At 36.1% G+C, this 27,992-nt stretch overlaps 1 protein-coding gene across 1 annotated transcript in view; it reads right to left on the reverse strand.

The window, feature by feature from the left end:
• Window positions 1–27,992, reverse strand: part of Unc13c (unc-13 homolog C) — a 281,403-nt gene that overhangs the window by 151,889 nt on the left and 101,522 nt on the right. Inside the window, exons 8-10 of the mRNA XM_069995373.1 lie at window positions 23,579–23,806; window positions 21,694–21,835; window positions 1,934–2,103 (exon numbers count right to left, since the gene is read on the reverse strand). Of these exons, the coding sequence (XP_069851474.1) occupies window positions 1,934–2,103; window positions 21,694–21,835; window positions 23,579–23,806 (540 nt within the window). The remainder of the gene's footprint in view (window positions 1–1,933; window positions 2,104–21,693; window positions 21,836–23,578; window positions 23,807–27,992) is intronic.

Consider the following 27,992-nt stretch of genomic DNA (forward strand, 5'->3'; position numbering starts at 1 on the left):
TACATATAAATATGTATTATGTATATAAATATTAATTGATGATTTAAGTGGAATCAATCTGTTGTCAATTCATTCAAAGTATGTATTTGTATGTGTGTGTGTTTGAGAGAGAGAGAGAGAGAGAGAGAGGAGTAGACTGATATGTAGATCTGGCAGAAATAAAAGCCTACTCACAAAATTCCTGGAGTGTGAAGGTAGGTATGGTTCTAAGTTTGATACATTCCACAGAAGTTAGGTTTACATTTTAATAAAGAAAACTAGGATTTAAGCAAATTAGCACAAAATCTGTGCTGGAAACTCCTTTGATTGGCCACATTGATTAATGCAACTACATTTTTAGTTAGATTCGATGTACATATGTGACAATGGAAACAGGTAACTTGAGGGAATTAGTGGGGTTGGGACAGATGAGGGAGAATTATGGAAGTCATGACATCGATCAAGATGCATTGTACTCATAACCTAAAATGTTGGATTGAAACCCCTTTGTACAATTACTTAAAGATAACAATAAAGTTATAGTTAAGTCATGAAGCCACTTTCCTCTCGTGGCATGACTGCTGATGTCTCATCTTACTATTTAATCATCACTGGGTTGTAAAGACTCTTTTCTGACAGTCCTAGGACCATGCAATTTTTTCCTGCCAGCAGAGAACCTTTGATTCTCAACAAACAGTAATCCTCGGCTGGCCCCCAAGAGAAATGCAATTCCTGGCATCTGCATGCCACCTGCCTCTTTTCAGAGTTTCAGGGGAACTTTATTGTTCTTTGATTTTTAACTATTATTATCTCAACAGTTCTATGGGAAGGAGATTCTGAGAGGATTGACAGGGCCTGTGTCCAAGTCTTTCTTTGTGTGGTGGGATGAATTCTGAGCAGGGAAGTTATACAAAGAACTTTACACAGAGCTAAGAAAGCTGAAATTTGCTTTTCTCCTCTCTCCTTTTCTCTCCCCCTCCTCACTTTTTCCCTCTTCATTACCTCCCCCACCTCAGGTTCAACAATGAGAGCACAACACTGTTAACTGAAGATCAATTGTCAAGGCCAACCACACTGTGCTGAATTATAATTTCCTCACCAGACAAAAAGAGTTTCAGCATGAAAGCTAGACAGCTGATTTTAGTAATAGCATGTTGGAGTTCCTCAGCAAACAAATATAACTCATAAATGTGTTGTTTAAAGAACAAATGAGGGATTTCTGTTCTTAGAACTTTACTAACTCAAGGATATGCTCACTAAGAAGGGAGACAAACAATTTATGCATAGGTAAACCTCTTTCGCTAAAATATAATTTGTGACTATTGCATAGGGTCAATGGCTTATAGTTTTTCCTGACATCTCAGCTTTCATATATAAAGTTATTTAATAATTTAAACATTGTCACTTAGATTAAAAATTCTACTCCAATATTATAGAAGTCCTAATCCTGTTTAAGGAATATTTCTTTTAATATAATATTCCTGGTAATGACTTTGTAGTCTAGTTGATCATTAGTGCCCAGATTAAGTTAAATCTGTTTCCTTCTTTAAATTATTACATAATTTAGACTTGCATTAACTCTGTGAGAAACTCTAGATTTACTTTTTCAACTATTATATTATTTCAAGTTTGCAAGTAATAAAAATGCCAAGAGCAGTCTTTAAGCTGCTAAAGCATATTGGTGAGCTAAGTGATGATTCTTTATATCACTGGGGCTGTGACAACTTTTGAGTCATGATCATCATTCCTCAAAAATTTAATTAAGACATTTCAGAGTGTGTGATTAAGATGACTTTGGATCATGTTCTTCACAGAAAAACACTGATGCTGCTGCTAGGTTATTTTTCAATTCTAATAAAAATCATATACGGTCATCAGTTTTGCTCAAGGCCAGGCTAGGAATATGCCACCAATATCCTGTAATTTTAAGTTATTTTTAAGTAGATATAATCACCTAAGTTGTACCAGACATCCATTTCTCCACTCAGCGTTCTTACTTCTACAATTGTTTGTCCCAGAAAATCATCGGATTCCTTTTTGAAATGTTGCTTGACTCTGGATTTAATGTCATCATCTTCATCCCACACTCTGACTTTGATTCGATCTGTGGAGTTATGGCATTCACTGAAAATAAATGAGCATAAGTTAGCAACCATGGGAAACTGCTCTAAAATTCCATCTGATGTCAGCAATTTATTGTAAATCTGTCTAATCCAGAAAGGCATGTGTATTACATTATAAATGGAATTCTCCACTGACTTACTCCAACCACTGGATGCCACAGAAATACAATATAGGTATATTGACTAGTTCAATAATGTTAATAAGGAGAAAATCCTATTAATACCATTCTGTCCTATTTCTGAGAACTAAATTAGTTATAGTCAAATGTGGGTCAGAGATGTTTGCCTGGGGTATTTTCAATTATGACACAATTCCTATTTTGCAACAACTATCTTGAAGAACATATCTATACTCAGGAAAATTCTTCATCAAAATATAAAGATAGTTTTATTGCAATAGACATGGTAAAGAAGACTTTGCAGAGTAGAAAATGAAAGTACAGCAGACCATTGACATCTGAAAGTACATGGCTCCAAGAAGATCATCACTAAAGAAAAATCAGGAGTGCTCAGGACATGTAGTATTTGGTCCTATGATTAATTTCTCCAATAATGCTACCCAACTTGCACCAAAGACATGCTGCCTTTCACTGCATCTAAAATGTTTATTTTATTACTTAAATCAAGCACATTAAGTGACCACTTTGGCTTCAGAAATAACCATAACTTTTTAACTGTCTTTTTTTGGCATCATTTTCACAAAATGAAGGGCAGAGAAACACTTAGCCAATGAGACAGCAACTTCAACACAACTGACCATAATGCATGACTAACCAAGGGCTTGATTCCACATCAATTCTGAGTTGTATAATGCATATGTGGGAAATTAACATTTTAGTTTTAAACCTCCTTCCTTCCTTTCATTCTCCCTTCCTTTCTCCCTTCCTTCCATCCTTCCCTTTCTTCCTTCCTTCCTTCCTTTCCTTCCTTCCTTGTTTCCTTCCTTGTTTCCTTCCTTCCTTCCTTCCTTCCTTCCTTCCTTTCCTACTTCCTTTTTTCTTTTCATTACCATTTTTAGTCAAAACTGCATATAATAAATCCACAGGCAAGGTTGACTTACTAAACAGCAATATGCAAAACCTGATAATCTACTAATTCAAGTAGGCTCATTTCTCATTGCTGTGACAGAATACAGAAGAAAAACCAACTACAACAAAGGAAGTTTTGTTGAGGCCTGTGATGTCAGAGGTTGGAGTCCATGATTGGCTGACTCCATTGCTTTGGGCCTGAGGTGGGGCAGACTATCACCACAGAGGGGCACAGAGGAGCAGAGATGCTCACCTCATGTCAGCTGGGAAGGAGAGAAAGAAAGGACAAGGCCAGGATAAGATTTATCCTTCAAAGGCATGTCCTCAACTAGTCCCCAATTATATATATATATATATATATATATATATATATATATATATATACACATACATATATATATACATACATATATATATATACACACACATATATATACATACATATATATATACACACACACATATATATATATATTACTGTACAGAGGGGTTACAGTTACACGAGCACATTTCCTATTAAGCATTGTTACCCCTCCTTTGTTTTTCCCCTACCATCCTTTCCCTCCCCACCTCCCTTCCCTTCTCACCTCCCCAACTCCTCCTTCCCCTCTCCCTGCCCCCTGAAATTGTAAAGTTCATTTTCAACATAGTATCTTGTACATCTCATTGTTATAATGGGTCGATGTGTATCCTTATTTCTGCACTTTGTTATTTCCTTTCCCCTCCCCAAATTAGAAAAAAACGCATATACAAGATGCAGGGCACCGGAATCAAATATAGTGAAAACAGGGGTTATACATGGGGGAAGAACATACAAAAGAAACAAAAAAAATCACATGGTACATTATGAATACATTAAATACAACAAGAAGAAAGATAAAACCACTTGTGTCCCTATCTTGGGGTTTCTTTTGCTTAGCATTATCTTATATTGTCATATGTACATAGCTTTTGACCTTTTCTGCTTGTCGTAGACATATACTAGTTATTGCAAATAAGGGAAACCATAGTCCCCAACTTTCTAAAAGACCACTGGGCTATGAATTCATATGGATCCATTGATGGTCTTTGGATCCTCAGGCTCTACTGGTCTCTTGATACCACCCCCTGGGGATCAAGCCTTCAGCATACGGGGATGCTTCCTATCCAAACCAAGGCATCCAGTATACACATAGGACTGTCCAATCAAATAGAACTGGATTAAATTTACTGAAATTTTGAAGGATTTTAAGATACTTCAGTGTTATTCTTACATTCTAGTCCATCTTTCAATTGTAGCTTTCCTTCACCTCTTTTGCTGAAGCAAACTACGTACATTATAGCTTTATCTGATCTTGTAATGTCTTTAATACACTTTTTCCTATGCTTTGCATTCTGATATGGTAATTTATGAAATATTTTCTTACTGACTATAAACATCTTGCAAGATTGGTATTACTGCCTCAATTTTATAAACAAAGTGAGATTCACCAAAGTTTTGGGGAAGAAAATAACAGATCCCAACCCTGTCACTCAACTGGGATAAATAATTTTTAATAGAAAATCATGGTAGCAAGGAGATTTAGATGATAAAATCTTTGGTAAGTTATCCAGAATTTATATTTAAAATGGCTGAGATTTTAATGTCTTTGGTCTTTAAAAATATAGATAGAAGTAAAAATTCAACCACTTGTCTGTTTACTTTCATCTTGTCTTAGGAAAAGATCCAAAGAAAATCTTATAGTAGCAGGAAAAATAACTTATGAGCTTAACACTCAACACAGTAGAAAAGCCAGAAAGATGTTCCCTTTGCTAGCTTTTTATAAAATAAGACACCAGAGTGCATACAAACCCTTAAACACAAGAGATTTAATTAATTTTTTAACCTGAGAACAGCAGGCAAAATAAGTAGAGAACGCTAGGACAATAAAGATTGATAAATATTTTGTAGTCAATTTCTTTACACGAAATATCCTGTCTCACTTTGATGAGACAATGTATATGTGCATATACATATACATTCACCTAAATACAATTTGTGAAAATAGTTATATACATAAAACTTCAATGAAATCCATTTTTTGTTTTTAGTTATTTACTTATTTTTTTACTTATTTAAAGGTGATGTGCAGAGGGATTACAATGACATGAATCAGGTAATAAGTACATTTCCCTTTGTACAGTGCCTTCTATTCCCTCACTGTCTCCCAGTCCCTCCTTCCCATCTCCACCCTCGAGTTGTGTAGTTCACTATTATCAGTGTCCAGTGCACTCCACTGCTGCACTTTTCACTTTCCCCCCTCAAGTTCTACACCCTCCCAAAGATATACATGTGAATACACCATACATAAAGAAAACATTGTATATATACAATATATAACACATATAACCAGATACTTACTGATGCAGTTTAGTTTCTATACATTATATATTATATATATACATTATGCAGTAAGAAGAGAGATAATACAATCTTTCCAAATATCTACTTGAAATAACTCACACAGTAACTTCAGACATTGGCACTTTGACCTTTCCAGTGATCCCTGAGCCAGCTAATTGCTTATGAAGCAATCTTTTCTCTGCATAAACTTGCCGGAGTGGACACTGCTATTTGCCACTGAGAATGTCAGCTATAATAATAACTTCAGAGGCACGGAAAGGGCTCCAATTGACAACCCTAAAATATAGAACTGACTCTGGAGAAGATGCAAGGGCAGATGGAAGATTTAATTGCCCTGGGATACTGAGCCAATGCATTTTGATACAATATGCAAGAGCAGAACAGCTGGTCCAGCTGTGCTAGCTGTATATCTGACTCCAACCACATGCCTCCAGCCGAGGCGTCTTCTTGAGGGAATGGTGGAATAGCATTCAGTGGGCTGGCATATGCTCTTACAGAATCTTGATACCTTCCAAATCCATACTGTAGTCAATACTCTCAAACTTGAGCTGGATGAATCTGTAAGCAGAGGTGAAAGGCAGCACAGTTTTGCCAAAAGAGGTTCGCTCTCTTGCATCCTGCCGTGTAAATTGACTTGAGAATATCATAATTTGGAACCCCGCAAGGTGCAGAAAAGCTGGCTGCTTTTGTGTCTAAAAAAACTATAGCTAGATAAGCAGAGGCTTCCAAGTGCAACTTTAAATAGAGATAAAATTGTTGCTCCTAGACATTTCTAGACTTTCCTTTTTTAGGTCTCTGAGAGGCACAGAAGGGGAAATTAGTGGTGAAGATCAGATTAAAGGTGTTGTGTTCTCACCCTAGCATATTACTTTGCCAGGCCTGAGGGTTAAAGGAGACAAATTAGAACACAGAAGCCAACAGCTAAGAGTTAAAACTTCCAGTCTTATGTGGTTACTCACTCATAAAATTGTCTTGAAAGCCTAATGAAAGTGTAAGGTTCCCCCCTCCCCCGCAAAAAAAAAAAAGAAATTAAGAAAGAAAGAATAAAAGAGAGAAAGAAAAAGAAAGAAAGAAAAACTGGATATAAGGGTCTCATATATGGTAGAATTCATGTATATTTTATTCTTTATAACTTTCTGTTACAATAAAAATTATACTTCAAAATATCTTCTGGTAGCTGTACGTAATCTCATTTCAACTGAGGCAGGAAGGTAGAGCATTGATTTAAAAACCTATGAGCCACAAACCTCTAAGAGCCATTTGGAAACAGCCTTTCAAAGAGTAATTAAATTCTCGACTTACAGCCTAATTCCTTAAACTCTGACCCACTAAGTGGAAATACTATAGACACTCAGCTTTCACATTTCCTCTGACTGATTTAGTATGAATGATGTAACCATTTCCATTGCCATATTGGTTTTGAATTGGTTACTAAATCCCTAACCCTGCTATTTCTGAGTATTTTGACTTTTGTTATAGTAGATGGAAAAATCCATAACTCTGTAACAATTCAGAGAAACTTCCCACTTGTTTTTTGCATCTTTTATTTCTGAGGATATCAGAATAGGCAGCCCAGGTTGGCCTTGAACTTGTGATTCTCTGTCCTCAGCCTCTAAGGGCAGCGATTATGGATATGAGTCACCATACCCTGCTTTCACAGGACATTTATTATGGGAGTTAGTAAAACAACAACTGGCATTTTAAGTTTTCTCCAAGATTTCCTTTGTAGTATTTGGGTATTATAAATTTATGTGTAAGTTAGTGACATAAGAAATGATAAAAAATGAAATTACATTATTAGCATGTTTTCTTTAAAAAAGGCAAAGTGATGCAAGAAAGTTCACGTGCATTAAGGTATACATAAGAAATAATAAAAATGAAATTACATTGTTAGTATTTTTTCTCTAAAAAAGTCAAAGTGATGCAAGAAAGTCCATGTGCATTAAGGTATCATAGAGTCAAAAGGCAAGGAATGCTCATTCCCCTAGACCACATTTCAACTATCACAACTAGATCACAAAATACCATATAATCTTTATAACTAATGATTTCTCCTTATATATAGTGTCATGGCAGGTTATACAAATAGTTTTGGGTGTGTGTGTGCTGGTACTAGGGCTTGAACTCAGAGCCTGGATGCTGTTCCTAAGGTTTTGTTTTGTTCTTTGCTCAAGACTGATGCTCTATCACTTGAGCTACAGCTTCACTTTGGGCTTTTTGGTGGTTAATAAGAAATTAGAGTCTGTCACATTTATCTGGCTAGGCTGGCTTTCAACCTCAATCTTCAGATCTTACCTGCCTGAGTAGCGAGGATTATGGTTTGAACCATCTGCACCTGGCTAGGATAAATTAATTTTAACGGCTGTTTTGTGAGTTGTTAAAATAGTATTAAAAATTAAATAACACAAAAATACTGATAATGAAAACAATGTTTAACAATATGAAACAATTGCTAAAATATTAAAATAGTATATAATCCTAATATAAGATATAAACTTAACTCAGAAATTATCAGTTACTATCAAATAATAAAAGTTTTGCTTGTTCAAGCAAATCTTTAGTGCTCATTGTGCTGCAAAGAGAGATACAATCTAGAAAAAGCAGGAAGTTGTCCTCTGAAGTAAACAAAAGAGATGTGTGTGTGTGTGTGTGTGTGTGTGTGTGTGTGTGTGTGTGTATGTGCATGCACACATATATGTCACTTGGTACATTGATAGGCACATGTATATGATTAGAGATATAGATGTCAAGATTTTTTACAATGATTATTTTCTTTTTTCTTTTTTTTGGGGGGGGGTCTGGTCATGGGGCCTGAACTCTGGGCTTGGGCGCTGTCCCTCAGCTCTTCAGCTCAAGGCTAGCGCTCTACCACTTGAGCCACAGTGCCACTTCCGGCTTTTTTTTTCCTTTTTGCTTATGTGGTGCTGAGGAATCAAACCCAGGGCCTCAGGCATGCAAGGCAAGTGCTCTACCACTGAGCTACCTTCCCAGCCCTACAATGATTATTTTCTTAGGATTTAATCTGAATTTGGCACATAATAAATTATGGAGAAGCACTTCTGGATATTGGTTATGAAAGAAGGCTCAAGTAGATTATTCATGGTATCTGAATATGACCTCAGACCAAGCCCAACAACAAAAGAATGGAGAAACGGCATGTGATGGTATATCCCCACAATGCAAAATATTTTAAAAACATGTTAGTACTATAAATGAACAGTACTAAAAACGTTAGTACTATAAATGAATAACCTAGAGAGATATTACAAAATGCATAAAACTCAGAAAGAATCATGCTAATTGCACAAAGCCATTATCATATTTAAAATGTGTGAATGGCATTGTAGGTCTACCACACCATAGTAAAATTGGTCTGGTTCTACCATTTGTTAATTATTATATTAGTTCACCTTTCTAGGCCTTAGTTTTTAAATGCCTAATGATGGTATTAAGTAACCGATGTGTGTGTGTGTCAGAAGAGCACACAGACCATATAGATATCACGGACAGTAACTGTAAATATCTGTTGAAAGAGTGCACTCTTTAGCCTCACATTTAGTTGATGAAATCTGTATTTTTAAACTGTCTTCCACAGTTGCATTCCATGAATCATGCGGAAGATATGAAAACGGCTAACTTCCAAGACAGAAATGCACTTCCTAAGAAAATGTAATGTGTGCGTTCACTTTGCCTTACTTGACAAGCTTTGTTAAAATAACAGCTGAAAATGGAAGCTCAAACAAGAAAAATACGAGATTGCTGGGAGCAGGTGGAGCTATTCACAATTCTATGTAAACTAAGAATGATGGACAGGAAAGTACAAAGTCCCATTAGGGGCCAGAGAAACCAAATGCCATAGGATGCTCAAAGCGGCAGCTCACAGGTCAGAAAGAAGAGCTGATGGGAGTCAGCCCAGACTCTTTTATTTTTTAACTTCTTTATAGTGGTATTAGGGTTTCAATTCAGGGCCTCACAAGTTGCTGAGCTAGCACTCTAGCATTTGATCTATGACTTCATCCATGCTTTTAGCTGGTTATTTTGGAGATGGAATCCTGAAGATTTTTCTGCCCAAACTGGCTTCAAATCTTGATCCTCCAGATCTCAGCCTCCTGATCATCTTGCAATATAGGAGTGGGACAACAGTACAGGGCCCCAGTCTATCTCTTTGATGATGAGTTCATGTCCAGGACTTGGCTGTGCTCTAAAGAAGGGATATATGCTCCAACTCAAAGTTCTTTCTACTGTCCAGTAGGAAGGCAGCTCTTTTTATTGTCCAACTTGATGGTCAATCAACACAGGTTTGGATGTTTAGATGATTCAGAGTTTGACACACATGATATTTTCTAAATGGATATCAGTTGTAGACTCACTGCACATGCACAGATAGATTTAAACTGGGCACCAAATTTAGTCAGGATCTACCTGCTCAGTTCTGTACCCAACACCTACAACCATCCATGAAATATCAGATGCACATGACAAGCAAATATCATTCAAGACATTAAGCCTAGGTAGTTCATTTTTACCACTGTACCACTGTACTGCAGGATTCTTATGAATCCTTTTAAACTGATACCTGACTCACCCAGGGGAACAAAAAAAGGATGAACCCCACTCCTCTGTAGTTACAAACTGTAGAGTGATAAAACATACCGCCCCTTGCCTGGTTAAGAGAACCCAATTACATATATATATATATATATATATATATATATATATATAAAGTATGCATTTATAAACGTATTAATTCAGTCAAAAGCAGTCAGAAGTCAGTCAATACAAGAAAAAACTCTTGGGAATTTAATATGGATATTACTTATACTATGATAAAACTAGAGAAGGATGGGCCCCCATGGGAAGCTGATACATAGTCTCTGCTGGAAGAACATAGGGAAGAGGTGGTATTATTAGACCCTGGAAGCTGAGGATACAAGCACATGGAAGAGCTGAGAGGTAGGGGTAAGACCACAGAAGGACTCCAGCTAACGTGAGCTTGAATGATAAAGAGAGACCTAGACCTATGGGGGTGCCTGACCTCTAAGGCAAAAAGTATCTGGGTATCTCTCATTTTCTGACATTTGATATATCTGTAGTTCCTTCTCCTGGATAAATTTAATGTGCAAGGGAGTCTGGAAAAGATAGCCTGCAGAGTTGAGTTCCCTGAGATACAAAGAAGTAAGAGAAACTTTAGGGAGTAAGTAGAAGAACAAACAGATCAGCACATATGTCAGATCTAGGTAGAAAATGTTACAGAGCTGCCTAAAGCTATTATATTTAGTCTGGACCGTCCAATATTTCTTTGCCTTTTTTTGGAAAGGTCTTAGCATATGCATCTTTTCTGATTTGTTTTGTTGTTTGTGCTTTTTTTTTTTTGAGGCAAGGAGATGGAGTTCTTGGTACATAGCCCAGGTTGGCATCAAACTTGCAATCCTCCTGCTTCAGTCTCCTAAGTAGCAAAACTATAGGCATGCATCATTGTTCCTGGTTTAGCATTTGAATCATTTACACATAAAATTCTTAAAATACTAAATGTATTTTTTAAGAGTGCATCATACCATTCTTATATTAGAAAATAAACAGAAAATATGGAATAGTGGAATCAGGAGTGGTTATTCAAGCCTGTAATTTTAGCTACTTGGGAGGCAGCCATTGAGGATTGTGGTTTGAGGCTAGCCTGGGCATAAAGTTTGTGACACTCCATTTCAACCAATGGCTAGGAATGGTAGCATGTGCCTATACATTAATCTCCAGTGACACAGGGAAGTACAAGAGGACTGTAGTTAAGGCCAGCCCAGTGAGACCCTAATTCAACAATAGGGGCTGCAGGCATGGCGAAAGTAGTAGGGTGCCAGTATAACAAGGGTGAGGCTGTGAATTCAATCCCTAGCACCATACTCACATACATACGCGTGAGCGCACGCGCACATACACACACGAACCAACACTATTGGACAAGGCAACACATGTACTCTAAATCGTCACAAATAGGGAAAGTTCTATTTACCATTTTTCTTAATATTTCAGGTATATCCTGAAATTCCTTTTGAATTATCATTCCCTTTGAATGATCATATACTGTTTAACTATATAAAATACGAACATGCCTTAGTCATTTACACATTCTTTATATACAGTAGACTGACATCTAGGTCTTTACTGTTGCAAATAGTACTGGTACAAAGAAAAACTTGACTGTATAGTTTATGAACTAGCAAAAACAGTTTAGAGAAAAAATTGTTAAAAATAGATTTGAAGCTGGGCATTGTGGTGCACACCTATAATCCGGGAGGCTAAGGCAAAAGGATTGTCAATCAGACACCAACCTGGACTACACAGTGAATTCCAGCGAGCCTGGGCTACACAGTAAGATCTTGCCTCAACCAAAACCAAACCAAACACAATTTTTCAAGGTGGATTTCCTAGGTTGAATATGTGTAGTAATTATTTGAACATCGACATACATTCACACATGTATACACTACTAGAATATTATCCTAGAAATATATGTGCTTAGCCTGCACTCGATTCTCTACTCTCTCATTAATAGTAAGATGAGCATCTTTTAATCTTTTCTAATAAGGGCATTGAAAAATCTATGCCCTTTTTTCATTGACTTTTGAATAGTAAACTAATCACACATGAAATGACATATGCTTGTGTATTTATTCACTACTTTCCCATGCTAATGCCTCAGAGAAGAAAAAAAAATGAATAGAAGATCCCCCAATCATCCTAGGACACTTCTCCATAGATAAACACTATGCTTTTTGACAAGAGAACATAAATTATACCAAATAAGGAAGCAAAACTTATCTCTGGCAACAAATCCTTTCTTTAGCCATACCATTGTCTTTCCCTCTCTCTCAAGAAACTGAAGTAATAATGACATGCTAGTAGCATATCACAGTTGCATCCATTTCTTAAACCAGACTTTATCTGAACAACAACCCTAATCTTAAAGGTAAACACTGTTAACTGCCATTCCTTTTCATCAAAATATCACCAACACATGAAAATGTGGCAACAGGCTTACAGAAAACCTTAGTCTTAATCATTGTGGAATTGTTTCAGAAATCTTAGGCAATACACTCCAATTAACTTTTCCACTTAAAACTAAGCTTTAACCAATTACCTGGAATAGAGCAATGCTGCTTGAGAATTCATAAAATAGGAATGTTGGTTTTATACTACAGTTTTCTCTAGATGTTTGCTGAGTATTATGCAAAAGGGGAAAGAGACACAATTTTTTAAAGGGCAACTCATTGCACAGATCTAACAAAACTTGCAATATTTTGGCATTTGTATATATTTATTTGCCCAGTACCAGGGTTTGAACTCAGAGCTACTTGCTTGCTCAGCTGGCATGCTTTCAGCCCTGCTCTCTGGTAATTATTCTGGAGATGGAGTTTTGAGGACTTTTCTGCCTGGGCTACCTTTGAACCTCAATCCTCCAGATCTTAGTCTCTTGAACAGCTAGGACTACACGTGTGAGCCTCAAGCACCCAAATGGTACTAATTTTTGTTATATATTTTGTTTCTGTTGGCTTGAGGGTTTGATCTCAGGACCTCACACTTTCACTTCAGTTATTTTGCTCTTGGTTGATGCTATATCACTTGATACATAACTCTAGTCCATCTTTTTGCTGGTTAGAGTCTCATAGATTTTGGGGGGGGGCTGGCTTTAAAACATGATCCTTAGATCTCAGTCTTCTGAGTAACTTGAATTACAAGTAGGAGGCATTGACACCCATCTTTGCATTTTTAATAATTGCCCTTTATCATTAAAATGCAAACTTAAATGCCATGAAACAGAAAAGTAGATACAGATACACATGATATAGCCATAGATAGATAGAGCTAGTGATATTATAGAGACAGAAATAGATATGAACATCTAGGTGAAAAATGTACTAAAAACACATTGGAACATAAAAAAAATTCACAAGTTCCCTGCAGCACTATTTACCATAGCCAAGATATAGAATCAGCCCAGATGTCCCTCTATGGAAGGAGGGAACAAGAAAATGTGGTACGTAGCACAATGGAATTTTACTCATCTATTAGAAAGAATGATTTTGTACCATCATAAGGAGATGAAAGACTTGGAAAAATTATATCAAGTGAAGTAAGCCAGACCCAGAGAAACCAAGGTTGCATGGTTTTCCTTATTTATAGTAGTTAGAATGTCCATATAAATCTACAAGTAAACATATTGGGTGGTATGCAAGTGGTTACACATGAATTAACTGAAATATAATAGATTCTATAGAGAGCTCAAGTAGTATATATTTTTTTAGAAATACTAGGTTAAAGCCCAACAAAATAAGCACCAAGAAATGGGTACCTGCAAGGGGAGGGGAGGGCCAAGGGGAGAGGGGCAGGCAAATAAACGGTAGAAGGGTTGGAGAATGCAGTGAAGAATTCATTTTATATACCACAAAATTAAGAAAAGGAAAGGGATATGTTGAAATGGGGTAAGAATATTGAAGTGGTGTCACTGACAAAGATGCATTATATTCATAAACTGCTTTGTTACATGACATCTCCTTCATCTCCTTCATACAACTACTTACAGATAATAAAAAATAAAACTTTAAAAAAAATTCCAAAAGTTTCTGTAATAAAAATTAACCCAATGTAACTGAATATAAACATGGCTTCAGTTTTTAAAAAGCAGTATAAATACCTGTTTTTGGTAATAAAAGTACTGGTGATTCATATACACTATATATTATCAATACTGAATAAAAGATATTTCTTAGCTAGTGCTGGTGACTTATACCTGTCATCCTAGCTACTCAGGAAGCTGAGATCTGAGGATCACATTTCAAAGCTAGCCTGAGGAGAAAAGTCTGTGAGACTCTTATCTCCAATAAACTACTCAGAAAAAGCTGAAGTGGTGATGTGGCTCAAGTGGTAGAATGCTAGCCTTGAACAAAAGCAGCTCAGAGACAGAGCCCAGGCCGAGTTTAAACCCCAGGACTGGCAAAAACAAAGCAAAACAAAAGAAATTCCTTTGGATTGAACCATTTGAAATTGCCATGTTTGTAGTCCAAAATAACTGGTATTATTCCTTTCAATAAATAGAAAATCTTTCCTCAAACAACTGAAATAAAAAAAAACAAACCTATGATACTGGAAAGGGCCTTAGAAAACACTCAGAGTCACAATGTTGAAAAACAAACTTTACAATTTAGGCGAGGGTGGGGGATTGGAGATAGGGGGAGTGTAGTTGTGGAAGTGGGAGGAAAGGGATGGTAAGGGGGCAGGAAACAAAGGAGGAGGTAACAATTCTTGATAGGAAATGGACTAATTACCTTGCTCATATAACTATTACCCCTCTGTACAGTATTTTTACAATAAAAAACATTAAAAAAGGGATGCAAAATGTTCCCCCGAGTTTGTGTTAGCTTTATATATGGTGCTTTCTTAGGCATACTTAGTTTTATGAGGGTAAAGAGGAAAAGGATTAACATCACTCAGTCACAGTAACAGCTCAAGAAGTTCCTTCCTACTACTAATTTCAAGTCTTTACCTAAGTCAAAATAATTTTGTTCTTTTTATTGTCCCATTTTATAAGTCCAATTCTAGTCAAAAATAGCATCATGGTTTATTTGATAGACACATACTAAAATAAAAGAACAAATCTATGATGAAGGCTCAAGGCACCATTAAGATTTTATCAGGCAAGCCAGGGGCTCATGGTTCATGCTTGTAATCCTTGCTACTCAGGAGGCTGAGATCTGAGTATTACAGTTTAAAGCCAGCCCCGGCAAGAAAAAAGTTTGTGAGGTTCTTATATCCAATTAACCACTAGAAAGGTAGAAATGGAGGTATGGCTCAAGGGATAGAGCACTAACCTTGAGTGGAAAAAGCTAAGGGATAGAACCCATGCTCTGAGTTCAAGCCCAAGTAGTGACACACATACGCACAAAAAAGTTAAAAAAAAAAAAAGAGAGAGAGATTTCATCAGGAAGAAAACATTTTGGTAATTGAGAAGTCAGCCAAAATCATGTTCATGCACAGAAAACAAAGACATGTCTTTGGAGCTTCTTAGAAGAATACCTGTAAGAAGGGGAAAGCGGGGCTGAGTCATATTGTAAATAAACGAAGAAGACACTTGCATGGGTAAGAAATCAGCTTTAGAAATTTTCCCTTAAAAACAATCATGAAGTAAATCTATGTTCAGTGAATTCTTTCTCTGTAGAGACTAATGGTGCTGGTAATGAGAAACAAATACCCAGAAAACCTGGTTTTATATTGTATGGATCTAAGACAGTAGAAATCTGCAGACTTGCAGTTGGGCTAGGAATAGTAGTAGCATGGCAACTTTCTTTTCCTGCTTTCAGAATAGTTGATGCACATGAGGTACATCCAAGATGTAGAGAAAAGAACCAAGTAGAGCCTGACTGGCATTGTAGTGTTTGGGTTCTTGAAAACACTAGCTGTATCAGATTGTTTGAAATACCTTTACTAGATGTATTACATTCAGGGAAAGTTACTTTAGAGCTGACTAGCCAAGCAATGAAAACCCAGAGCTTCCTTCTGTCTTTCTTTCTTCCTGTCTGTCTGTCTCTCTCACACACACAGATCCTTCCTAATCTCTTCTCCATGGACTGTACCAAGAGAGATTCCTACAATATAGTCCTTTAGTTTCTCCAACTGTTGTTGATTCTAATTCAATTGTTCTGTGAAGTTTTGCAAGACTGTGTTTGAATTCCTTCGGTTTTCAATTTAAAATGCAGTGCTGTTCACAGCACCTTGCCCCTCTGCCTACAGAGTTTGGCAGTGCTGTCTTTAGGGAGGCATTGTGATCTGATATTACATGGTTTGTTGACTGCGAATAAATTCTTTTTTGGTGACCTTAAGTTCATATTCCGTGAAGATCAGTTCAGATCCCTTTCCACACCCTCTACCTTATCTTTCAAAACCCTTAGGTTCGACTGTGATGCCATAATTTAAAAAATTCCCTTCTATTTTCTCCACAGTATGCAGATGTCATAAGTGACATGGCTGGCTAGTATTTCTTCCTATTTTTAGGCATATTTATAAGGTAGACAAGGCTCAATAAAAATGTAAAATGTCTAATTATGTAAGAGTGTGACTAGACTCTTTCTGTTTTGGACAACTGTCTAAACAATAACAAATGACAGGCAAATGCCAATCCTAACAGTGTAAGCTAGCTCTGGCACCTAAGATGATGTTCCTTTCCATGAGGTCTAGGAAGGGGTGATGCCAGGGAGGCAGGCAATAAATCAAACCCTTGATTGTGTTCCGATGTCATTTTAAAATACTTATCTGTGGTACCATGCAGTTATTGTTATTTAATTGTAATGTTAAATAAGGTATCTCCTATAGAGAGCAGCTTATATTTAATTTACGCTCATCCCTGGCAGAGAAGAACATGGCATAGTGAGACTCAGGGACCTTAGGCACTGTGCCTGCCACCACAGCTGGGTTGCTGGAAATTAAATGTGGCTCACAAACACTTCAAAATGGCCAAGGCAATCAGTTCTCTGAACAACAGTGTTACGAAGCTGTGATGCCTTTTTTGTTGTTGTTACCTTACCTCTTAAGGAATAATTTTCTCATATCCATCTCCCATTAGGAAACCAAGATTCAAAGAAGTTAAGGGATTTCATGGAAGCCAAGAATAATGTTAAGTCCAGAGCAATTCTAGAACTAAGGTTTATAATCTTGTTGGACACATAGCTTTCGGGTATAAGATGGAGTCACAATACTTGCTATGGTTCAGTGCTCTGCCTATCACGGTCACTCAGAGAAGGAGGAAAAGCTGCTCATGAGTTCAGATGCATAAACTGAAGGTGTACACATCACTACCATTCCAATTTAACATCAACATAAATGAGAGCATTTTTGCATTGTAGCCATGGGCAGTGTTGAATAGTCTAATATAGTTTTCTCTTCCTCTCCCTCTCCCTCTTCTTCTCTTTCCCCCTCCTTCCCTCCCCTTCTCATATGCCCCCCAACCCCTGCCAGTACTATGGTTCGAACTCCAGGCCTCCCACTCTTTCTTGGCTTTTATATTCAAGGGACAGTACTCGAGTCATGTCTGTATTTTTATAGACATGGTTAATTTAGAGATAAGATTTATTTGCCTGTGCTGGTTCTGAACAATGTTTTTTTAGACCTCTGATTAGCTAGGATTACAGGCATGAGATACCAGCACCTAGCTAACATAATCCTTTATTCCAATTAAAAGAGTTTAAGTAACTTTTCTCTTACTGTCACTTTTATGATCTACCTCTAAGTCTTTCTGTAGAAAAGAGTTAGCACAAAATTTTATCTCAGAAAGTAGTAATAAAAATAAGGCAACTAGGTTCTAGCTATAGAAGCCCCAGAAAACCTATCAACAACTTCATATATATGTGTGTATACATACATACATACATATATATATATATAAATAAGTAAACAGTCTTCAATGTAGAGTCATGGTTCGGGTGGTAGAATGTTAAGTAATCCAAATGAGAGCCTGTACTGGTGCACATGTGTACACATGCACACACATATGCACATACATACACACGCAAAGTAAGTCTTTTACCTCTTCCATTTCTTACTCAAATGGGCACACTATAGTGTGATTTTTTCCCCTTCTAACCCACCAGGAGAAACTTCTTCCACTTCCCTCTTGAGAGAATAATTTATGATAAGCATAGAAAATTTCATTACTTGTAGCACAGGAAAGTAAAATCAAACGACTTCATTAATCCATCATTAATCAGGAAATGATTAACCATACACCCTACTAGGTTCAAGACCATAGATAATGAGCACCTTAGGTTTCTATAAAACTTTCATCATTTTCAAAGTAGTTCTGTTTTTATACTATCTCAACTAATCTTTATGTGCTGTCTTAAAAATTAGATGTGTTTACAGCTCCTTCCAACCGAAACTGCCACAAGGGCTTAATGAGTCATGCCTCTGTTCTCTGTCACCCTTTCTAGAACCTCCCACTCTAGAGTCATACAACCTCCACCTTTGGAAGATTAAAGTTTCACAATCTTGTTTTAACCTGTAGTAAGGGAGGTAAAATTAAAATGGAAATTACTTAGCATAAAAATCTCCAGTGGGTATCAAAATGTCTTTAATGGGAGATAATTAAAATTTTTAAACCAAATCCAAGAGTTGAAATTATTTAAATTGCATTTTCATTTTTACCAGGTTACTAGCACTCTGTCAAGTGAAGTATCTAGCTATAAGGAAAGCCACATTTCCTGTGTCATAGATGTGTCTTATATGGAGACTGTTTGTAGCATTCGCTCCATTATTACTCACTGAGTTTCAACTTCTCATCACTAAAACCAGACTTTCAAATCCTTTGTCCAAAATGTGTTCTCTGGTTCTATTTTAGCAGTATTTTCATGTATGCATGTATGCATGCATGAATGCATGTATGTATTCATGCATGCATGTATGTATGAATGCATGTATGTATGTATGTATCTATCTAGCTAGCTAGCTATCATCTGTCTATGTATCTATTCCTATGTATTGAGCCCCTTTTGGACCTACTATTCAGTTGGAACTCTTCAACATGAGTATTGCTGTCATATTTGTTCTTTTTTCAAAGTCCTGAAACTCAAACCTTTATTAATATAATAATTATAATTGCACATGAGACTTACATATTAGCTCAACAAATATGATTGGGTGATACATAATTTACCATCCTGATATTTTTCATATTAGAGGGGAAAAGTTAGAAAGTTGTTTCAAATTTTAAAAAGCTATACTAGTAATAAGGTAACAAATTTGACAAGAAATGTACTTACTACCTTATGTTTGTAATTGTAACCCCTCTGTACAATAAAAAGAAAAAATTCAATTTTTCAAATATCAAGATCTGGTTTATACCCCAGGTCACAACGCAGAATTATTAGGACAAGTGAAAGTCAGGTTGAATTAACCTGTGATGTGTATACATTTTTCAAAGTCAGATTGTAAGTTCACAATGATCTACTTTCTTCTTGCAACATAGAGCTACTAATAAGGGAAAGGTAACTGCTTTATTCTCATGTTATTTCATACTAAAACAAAAACATATCCAGGGAGCTCAACCATGTTCTCTGCGGTACTATTCACCATAGCCAAGATATGAATACTTCTCTATGGGCAAATGGATCAAGAAAATATGGTATATATACATAATGGAATTTTATTTATATATTAGAAAGAATGCTATTGTACTATTTGTAAGAAAATGGAAAGACTTGTAAAAAATTATATTAAGCAAAGTACGCCAGAACCAGAGAAAAAAAGGTTACTCGGTTTCCCTCATTAGTGGTAGCTAGAACGTGCATATAAATCTACAAGAAAACACACTGGGTGGCATACCAGTGATTACAAATGAATTAAGCGAAGTATAATTGACTTTATGAAGACCTAAAATAGAATAACCTTTTAGAAAGACTAGAAAGCCCCAAAAAATCATCACCAGGAAATGGGTACATTCAACAGGGGGAAGGGAGGGCAAAGAAAGAGGAGAAGACAAATGAAGGGTTATAGAGGGAGAATGCAGCCAATAATTCATTTTGTATGCCACAAAACTAAGAAAGGAGAAGGTGTGGACTGAAGAGGGGTGAGACTATTAAAGGAGTGACATAGATCAAGGTGCATTGTATTCATAAACTGCTTTGTTAAATGGCACCTTCTTGAATAACTTTTTAAAGATAACCTTAAAAATAAATCACTAAAACTATTGTTTCTGAAGTCAGCAATCTAGAACCTCAGTAATATGAACAGCATCTTAGAGTTCTGAGAACAAGTGACCAAAAGAAAGTTAAAGACAATTTAAATGTAGAGTGCCAGCCATGAGCGAAAAAGCTCCTTAAGAATATGAGGTCTTCACTTAATATAATTTTTTCCAAGTTTTTCCATTTCCTAACAAATGGGGCAATGTCATTCTTTCTGATGGAGGCATAGAATTCCATTGTGTATATATACCACATTTTCTTGATCCATTCATCTACTGAGGGACATCTGGGTTGGTTTTATATCTTAGCTATGGTAAATAATGCTGCAATTAACATTGTTGTGCTGATAGCTTTAGTATGGTCTTGTTTGTGAACTTTTGGGTAAATGCCCAAAAGTGGGATTTCTGGGTCATAGGGGAGCTCTATGTGGAGTCTTTTGAGGAACCTCCATACTGCTTTCCGTCAGATAATGTGATGTCAGGAAAATGAACCCTTAGATATGTATTTTAATGTTTTTTTCTTTCATGCATGTGTTTCTAACGCATTTATAAGATTATCTCTTTGTTGCTTTGTATGTCCCTCCCCCACAGTATAACCCCTGCTTTCACTATATTTGATGTCAGTATAACTTGTGGAGGAGATGGGGAAAAACCAGTTGTTTAAGGATACAGGTGGACCTGTTGCAACAATGAGAAGTACAAGTTGTCATGTCCAAATCGAGCTTTACAACGTCGGTGCGGGGGGGGGGGGGGGAAGGGGGGGAAGGAGAAGGATTGGGATTGGGGGGGAGGGGGGAGGCTGGGAAGGGATGTGAAGGGTAAACCAAAGGAGGAGGGTGCAATGCTTGGTAAGAAATGTACGCATTATCCTGCCCATGTAATTGTAACCCCTCTGTACAGTATGTTCACAAATAAAATTAAATAAAAAAAAAAGAATATGAGGTCTTGAATTCAAGCTCAAGTGCTAGTGCTCACACATACACATGCGCACGACACACGGACACAAAAACACTCTCACAGGAAATGAGAAGCAGGCCAAGTTGCTAGCAGGTATTTCTTCATTACATAGTTCATTATATAGTTCTACCACAAAAAGGACAAGTGGTGCATCAATTCTATCTATCATTAGGGATCAGGATATTACTGAGGTGAACCTGTGAGTTCTGAGCTACCATTGAGTCATCCCAAGTTATAGATCATGTTGTGAACTATTGTTCCCTTCCTGCAAAGTCACCCCAATAGTGTCATCTTTTCTCTGAAACATTCCTTTTATTCATATGCTTCTAAAGAATAAATTAGACACATTCTAAGAATATCAAGTAGGTTTACAACATTAAGCTGCGCTCATTTTGCACTTCCTCTGATTGCAAAAGTGTAAATTATGACTTGGGCCCTTTGGATGTCTTCCATACATTCTCAAATATTCAAATATTTGTAAAAGTGTTTCCATGATATACTCACAAATAAAACTTTTCATCCCATACTGGATTCAAGTTCCCAAAAATGGTTTTCGTCCTTCTTTTATTTTTTCCAACTTGAACTGTAACGTAGGGGTCGCTTGACCCTGTTTTGTCTTTTGCCTGCAAGCCTTGGGCTGATACCACTGAAATAAGCCAAATAAGCATTTTAATATATTCTCAGAAACAAAACCTCAAGGAATATATTCTCTATGATTTTGTCCTTTGGGTTTGTAGTTGTGTCCCAAAGATTTAAAAAATGTGTAATAGAAGGATAAGTACACTGAACACTAAAATCTTCCTTTGATGGCTGAATAATAAATGTTTGCTTGTGTATATTAACCCTTCTTTATCCATTCTCATGGAGATTTACATTATTTTCCTACCTTGGCTATTGTCAATGTTGTTGTAAGCAAGCTTGAGAGTTTAGGTATCTCTCTCCAACATACAGATTTTTACAGTAGTGGGACAGTTGGATAATATGGGAGTTTTGCGCTTTCAAAACAAATGTCCATCCTGTTTATTACTGTGGCTGTTATTAATTTATATTCTCAATAATGGTGTCTAATAGTTCCCTGTCTCCAGATCTTTTACAACACTTGTCATCTTATTTTCATAACAGGCATTCTAACATGTGGGAGGTGACATCTCCTTGTGGTTTTTAATCTGCATATTCTTGATCATTAGTGATATTGATCATTTTCCCCCATACATCTTATTGATTAGTTCTAACTATTTTTTTGAGATCTGTTCAGGTCCTTTGCTCATTTTTAAATAGACAAAAGAGAATGAAATCCTTTTATTCACAACAGCTTGTATAAACTTGGAGGAAATTATGTTGAGTGAAATACGCTAGGAGCAGAAAGACAAATATTATATGTTACCCTATGTGTAAACTAAAAAGGTTCCTCTCAAGAAGACAATGGGGGTTACCAGAAGTTAGGATGGCTGGAAGGAGGTAGAATGGAAAGATGTGCACTGAACGTATCTTTATAATTTGATAGGAAGATCCATGGTAAGACAGATGCCACAGGAAATATCACATGCTATATTCTTCAAACATGTACAGGGCGAATGTTACATATTCTTACAACAAAATTAATAAATATGAGGTAATGCATTTGTCAACTAGCCATAATGTATACATACTTCAAAACATTCAGTGTACATGACTTAAAACATACAATGTTGTCTATAAAAAAACCTAGTAAGAACTATGGTTAGTATTTACCTCTACCTCTAATGACCAGCATTTTACATATGCAAACTCACTGTTCATGCAGATTATTGTCCAAAGATGACTCTGCATGTTCAATATTCAGCATAATTTCAAAAGACTGTGATTTAAAACTTTTGTATGGATTTGCATTCAGTATTGATAATCAACTCAGCTAAAGAATTATTGATATTTCACATTATAAATATGAGTGCAGGTGAAAGCTTACTAGACACTAACGGTCTGTGTAGGCATTTGCTGTTAACATCACAAGCCATTTTAGAAGTTCTGAATTGTTCCATTTATTTACTTGGTATCGCTAACTCTAATGGCATCCATTCAAGGATCCAATGGGTAATTGACAAAGAACTAAAATTATTTCTCATTTAAAAAATGTATTGGAGAGATTATTGGCTACACTTGTAATCGATGGCAGATAATTAAAAAAATCTAAATTCTTATAGTGTTCCAGGTATTGTTGAATGTATGAGAAGATAGCCTGAAATTCCTTCAGTTATCTGGTATATATTTTAGAAATTTGTAGCGACAGCTAGACTTGTTAATATTGCAAGATTTAAAAAATTTCTACTTACTTTTACCCATGATGACTATTAGCAGAACCACACAAAAACCTCAAAATGGAATGAAAATGTTAAGGGAGACTTATTTTTACCTGTAATGGTTATTTTTGCTGACCACTTAGATGTCCCATCCAATACACTCTGCTTGGCGGCCTTTGTATACTGCACAAAATCTTCTTTAGAAATCTGAAACATTTCCTGAATGACTTCAAATACCTCTGGCCTGTTTTTCTCCCTGATCTTCATTCTTTCTTTCATGGCTGTGATAATGGTTTGCGTCTTGTCTTCAGCACCATGCTTAGAACTTTTTTCTGCTGCTCCTACAATGGAGAAAGCAGTGGTGGTATCAGTGCCCTCAGTTACTTTGTACTGGTTCAAAAGAAGGAAAAGGAGGCCGAATGTGGTGATATGCAGCTACAATCCCAGCTACTTGGGAGGTAGAGACTGGGGATTTTGTGGTTTGAGTCCCAGTTAGTACAAAATGTTTGCAAGACTCTATTTCAACAACAGCAGCAACAAAAAGCCAGGCTTGGTGGTGCACATCAGTGATCATAGCACTGTAGGAAGTAAGAGCAAGGATGTCTAGGTAGGAAAGTCATGGTTTTAGGCCAGCTCCAAGTGAAAAGTAATCAAAGCATAAAGGGGTGGAGTGTAGCTCAAGTATTAGCCTATCTGTCTAGTGAGTGCAAGGCCCTGAGTTCAAACCCTAGTAGCACATAAAAGGAGGAGAAAGAGAAATGTGAGAATGAATGTTTATATTAATTTTGAGGAACAAGGGTGGCTTTTTTGAAACATACTAAGAAAATGAATCACTCTATTGAGCTGAAAAAAATCAGTCCTTGTTAATATTATTATCATTGGTAAATAAATCGGCCTCCATGGATCTCAGGTTTCCTAATTATCAATACTGTAAGAAATAATTATATTTGGTTAGAATTTTCAAAAGAAACTTTCAAAACCCCAAAGTACACACAATCAAATATTATATGACATGTGCATTTACTTGCTGAAAACTCAAAGCAAAATTGGAAAACACATTAGGTATAAATGACAGATCAATAATTAAAATACTTGAGTCCATCCAATGTATTATTTTTCTTGTTGGGATTTAATATAAATGTTTCTGATGTTGCTTTATATTTAAAAAAATTCACTTCTGTATGTTATGTATTGAAAGGTGCAGTGCAAAATTTCATCTACAACAAAAGTGATTTTACTGTTTAGCAAGATTAGGAAATCACTGGGCTGGATGACTGGTAAAGTGCCTGACCAGACTCTTATATATATATTGTGTGTGTGTGTGTGTGTGTGTGTGTGTCTGTGTGTGTGTGTGTGTGTCTGTGTGTGTGTGTCTGTGTGTGTGTGTGTCTGTGTGTGTGTGTCTGTGTCTACCAATTATTTATCTATCAATCAATAATCTATGTATATATGTATGCATGTATCAATCATTTATCTACCAATCAATCGTCTCTCTCTACATCTATTTATCTATCTCTGAATCTACCCAACAATCCAGCTATCATCCATAATCTGTTATCTATCTCTGTGTAATTATGTATCTATCCACCCATCCATCCATCCACCCATCCATTTTGTGATACTAGTGTTTTCTCTTGCACACATCTTGCACTCTACCACTTGAGGAATGCATCTAGCTGATATTTTGTTGGTTAATTGGAGGTGGAGTCTCTTGGACTTTTCTTCTCTGATTAACTTTGAGTCAAGATCCTCCAGATCTCAGACTCCCAGAATTACAGGTGTGAGCTACCAGCATCTGATTTATTACATTTTTAATGATAGGTTGCTTTGTTGGTAGGTTATATGCTCACTTTATGCATAAAACCTTTTGTGATTCCTAGGACACTTTTGTGTATGTGCCAGTCCTAGGGTTTGAACTCAGGGCCTTGGCAATGTCCTTGACCTTTTGTGCTCAATGTTACAACTCAGCTATTTGAGCCACAGTTCCACTTCTGGCTTTTTGGTGCTTAATTGGAGATAAGAGTCACTCAGACTTTCCTGCCTGGGCTGCCTTCAAATCAAGATCCTCAGATGTCAGCCTCCTGAGTAGCTAGGCTTATAGGCATGAGCCACCAGTGTCCAGACTAGGAAACTATTTTTGTCATAGATCTCAACTTTCTGGGCTATTCTGTTTGCAGCAATGAAGCAATGAAACTTTTCCCAAATTTTACTTTGAGGCCCCTTAGCTTCTCAGTGCTGGGTGTGCCCTACTGGGTTGTCCAATATTATACAAGTCAATGGTAAACTGTGATACAGTTTCTCACAACTTCTGTGTGAATTTGAAGAAGATAGTGTCAGCTGGAACAACACTGATAAATCATAACAATTTGAGGGACACAGGAATCTGTGATATAGGGAGAAGAATCTGAAGACCTGGGTTCATAGTATAATTATTGCAATTTTCATTTACAGGGTATAAGCATTGCCCAAGTTGTATTGTATATTTTCTACAATATACTTATGAAATAGAAATCCAAATACATCATAAAATATCAGAAGGCTAAATCAGATAATTTAATTGCATCATTTCTACCTTAAAAGATACTTGAAATCCAATTCTGTGAATATTAAGTCCCATTTAAGGATAAATGATAACACAAAAGAGGAAAAATCAATAATTAATTTTCCTCCTGATAAATTCATATATACTTTGATAACACTAGCTTAATGAGAAAATTGATTTGTTTTAAAGCGGAACATTTGTTTCTTAAAGTGGTGAAATATATCGATGATAATTAAGGTGTGACTAGCAGTTGTTAAGAGATGAATATTTATTTTTCTGGTAGAAAAGAGTAGATTTTTTATCCCTTCTTGTTTGAACTTGGAGGATTACCACATTTAAGTCAAAAGAATATAAGAAAGGTTGAGTTCTATTGAAGAAAAATTTAAAGGACATTCTAAAAGCTCCCCTCATCTGTTAAAGCATGTCCTACAACTGCCACATATTTGTAAATTATGCACTGTTAATAAAGAATGTAATTTATCAACAATGCTCTAGCTATGGTGTACATAATTTTTGCAGTAAAATTTGCTTAGACTATTTAGTTGTAACTATCTAAAAATGCACATTTTCACCTCAAGTCTTGGAAGTCATTTAGTGTGAAGGATCATGGCAGCTAGAAGACCTAACCTTCAAAATTCAAGGCAACCCAAAAGAGTTTTTGAAATTCATGCTAAAGGTATTCAAAAGTTTAGAAGCATCATAGTTGCCAACAACTCCTCCCTTACATTTCTAAATCGCTATCATTGTAGTACCCCAAAAATTCTAAGAAAGAGTTTATGAGTCCTATAGAATTAAGTACATCTTAGATATTTTTAAATTGAGAGTCTAGCTGTTACCCAATTCAAAACTCTCAAATAAGCAATAACTACTAAATTCAACATTGAATGTCTAGAGTTTTTTTTATCTAATAGAATTAAATCTCTGACCTTAATAACTGTCTCTTGCATCCTTTAAAAATGTATTGTAAAGGTGATATACAGAGGGGTTACAGTTACATAAATCAAGCACATTTCCTCTTGTACAATGTCACCTCTTCCCTCCTGTCTCCCTGTTTTGTTCCTCCTGATCCTTCCCCCACAAGTTGTATAGTTCATTTTCAACACAGTCTCTTAGTGAGTGTCATTGGCTGCAATAGTTCACTCTGTCTCACTATTTCTGTGGCTCCTCTTCCCCTCCCCAAATCAGACAAAGGGGGAAAAACAGAAAAAAATAATTGAGGAAAATTTGACAATTAACTTTAAACCTTATCATCTTTCTTTTTGATGTTGGAACATGTGAAAAAATATGGATGCAGATGGACCTATAAACTCACATTGACGATTATAAAACAGCATGTTAGTAGAGACTTATGTTTAAACCTGTTATCTATCATTTCTAGAAAATTCATGCTGCTTTCATATTTTTTTCCTCCTGATTCATTTCTATTCTGAAGAAAATAAAATGATTCAACTCAGATTTGTTTTGCTCAGAGACTCAGCACAAATTTATAATTATGTTTTTGGTCACTAATTTACAAGTGCTTTCTATTCCCCTATTGTTTATCAAACTCACATATCCTATTTTCTAATCAAACCATGCCTTAAATAGTTGCAATTTGTCATGGATTTCTAGTTCTTTGGCTTATTATTTTCCTTCAGGTTTATTCTGTTTATTTCAAAGCAATCAGAGAGAACTTCAAGTTCGTTTTTATATAAGTCCTTCTTCCAAATGTGAAGTAGTCTATTATATTCATTGAACTACAGGAATATCACTACTGAGGAGTAACAATAAATGAGATCAAAAGAGATAATGCATAGAAAAATGCTTTGTAAAGTGTAGTACGTTATCCAAATGAAGTCCATTGTTGTTACTTTTTAAATATTTAATGGATAGGTCAGGTGGTACAACTAAGCACAGTGAAACTATGAAATAGAAGCCAACTTTATATTCCAGGCTGGTGAAAAAGAAAACTCATTTCTATACAACTTAAAGGCACAACCAATTTT

Source organism: Dipodomys merriami, unplaced genomic scaffold (genome assembly GCF_024711535.1).
Source record: "Dipodomys merriami isolate MVZ:Mamm:240054 unplaced genomic scaffold, mDipMer1.0.p SCAF_48, whole genome shotgun sequence".
Taxonomy (NCBI): Eukaryota; Metazoa; Chordata; class Mammalia; order Rodentia; family Heteromyidae; genus Dipodomys; species Dipodomys merriami.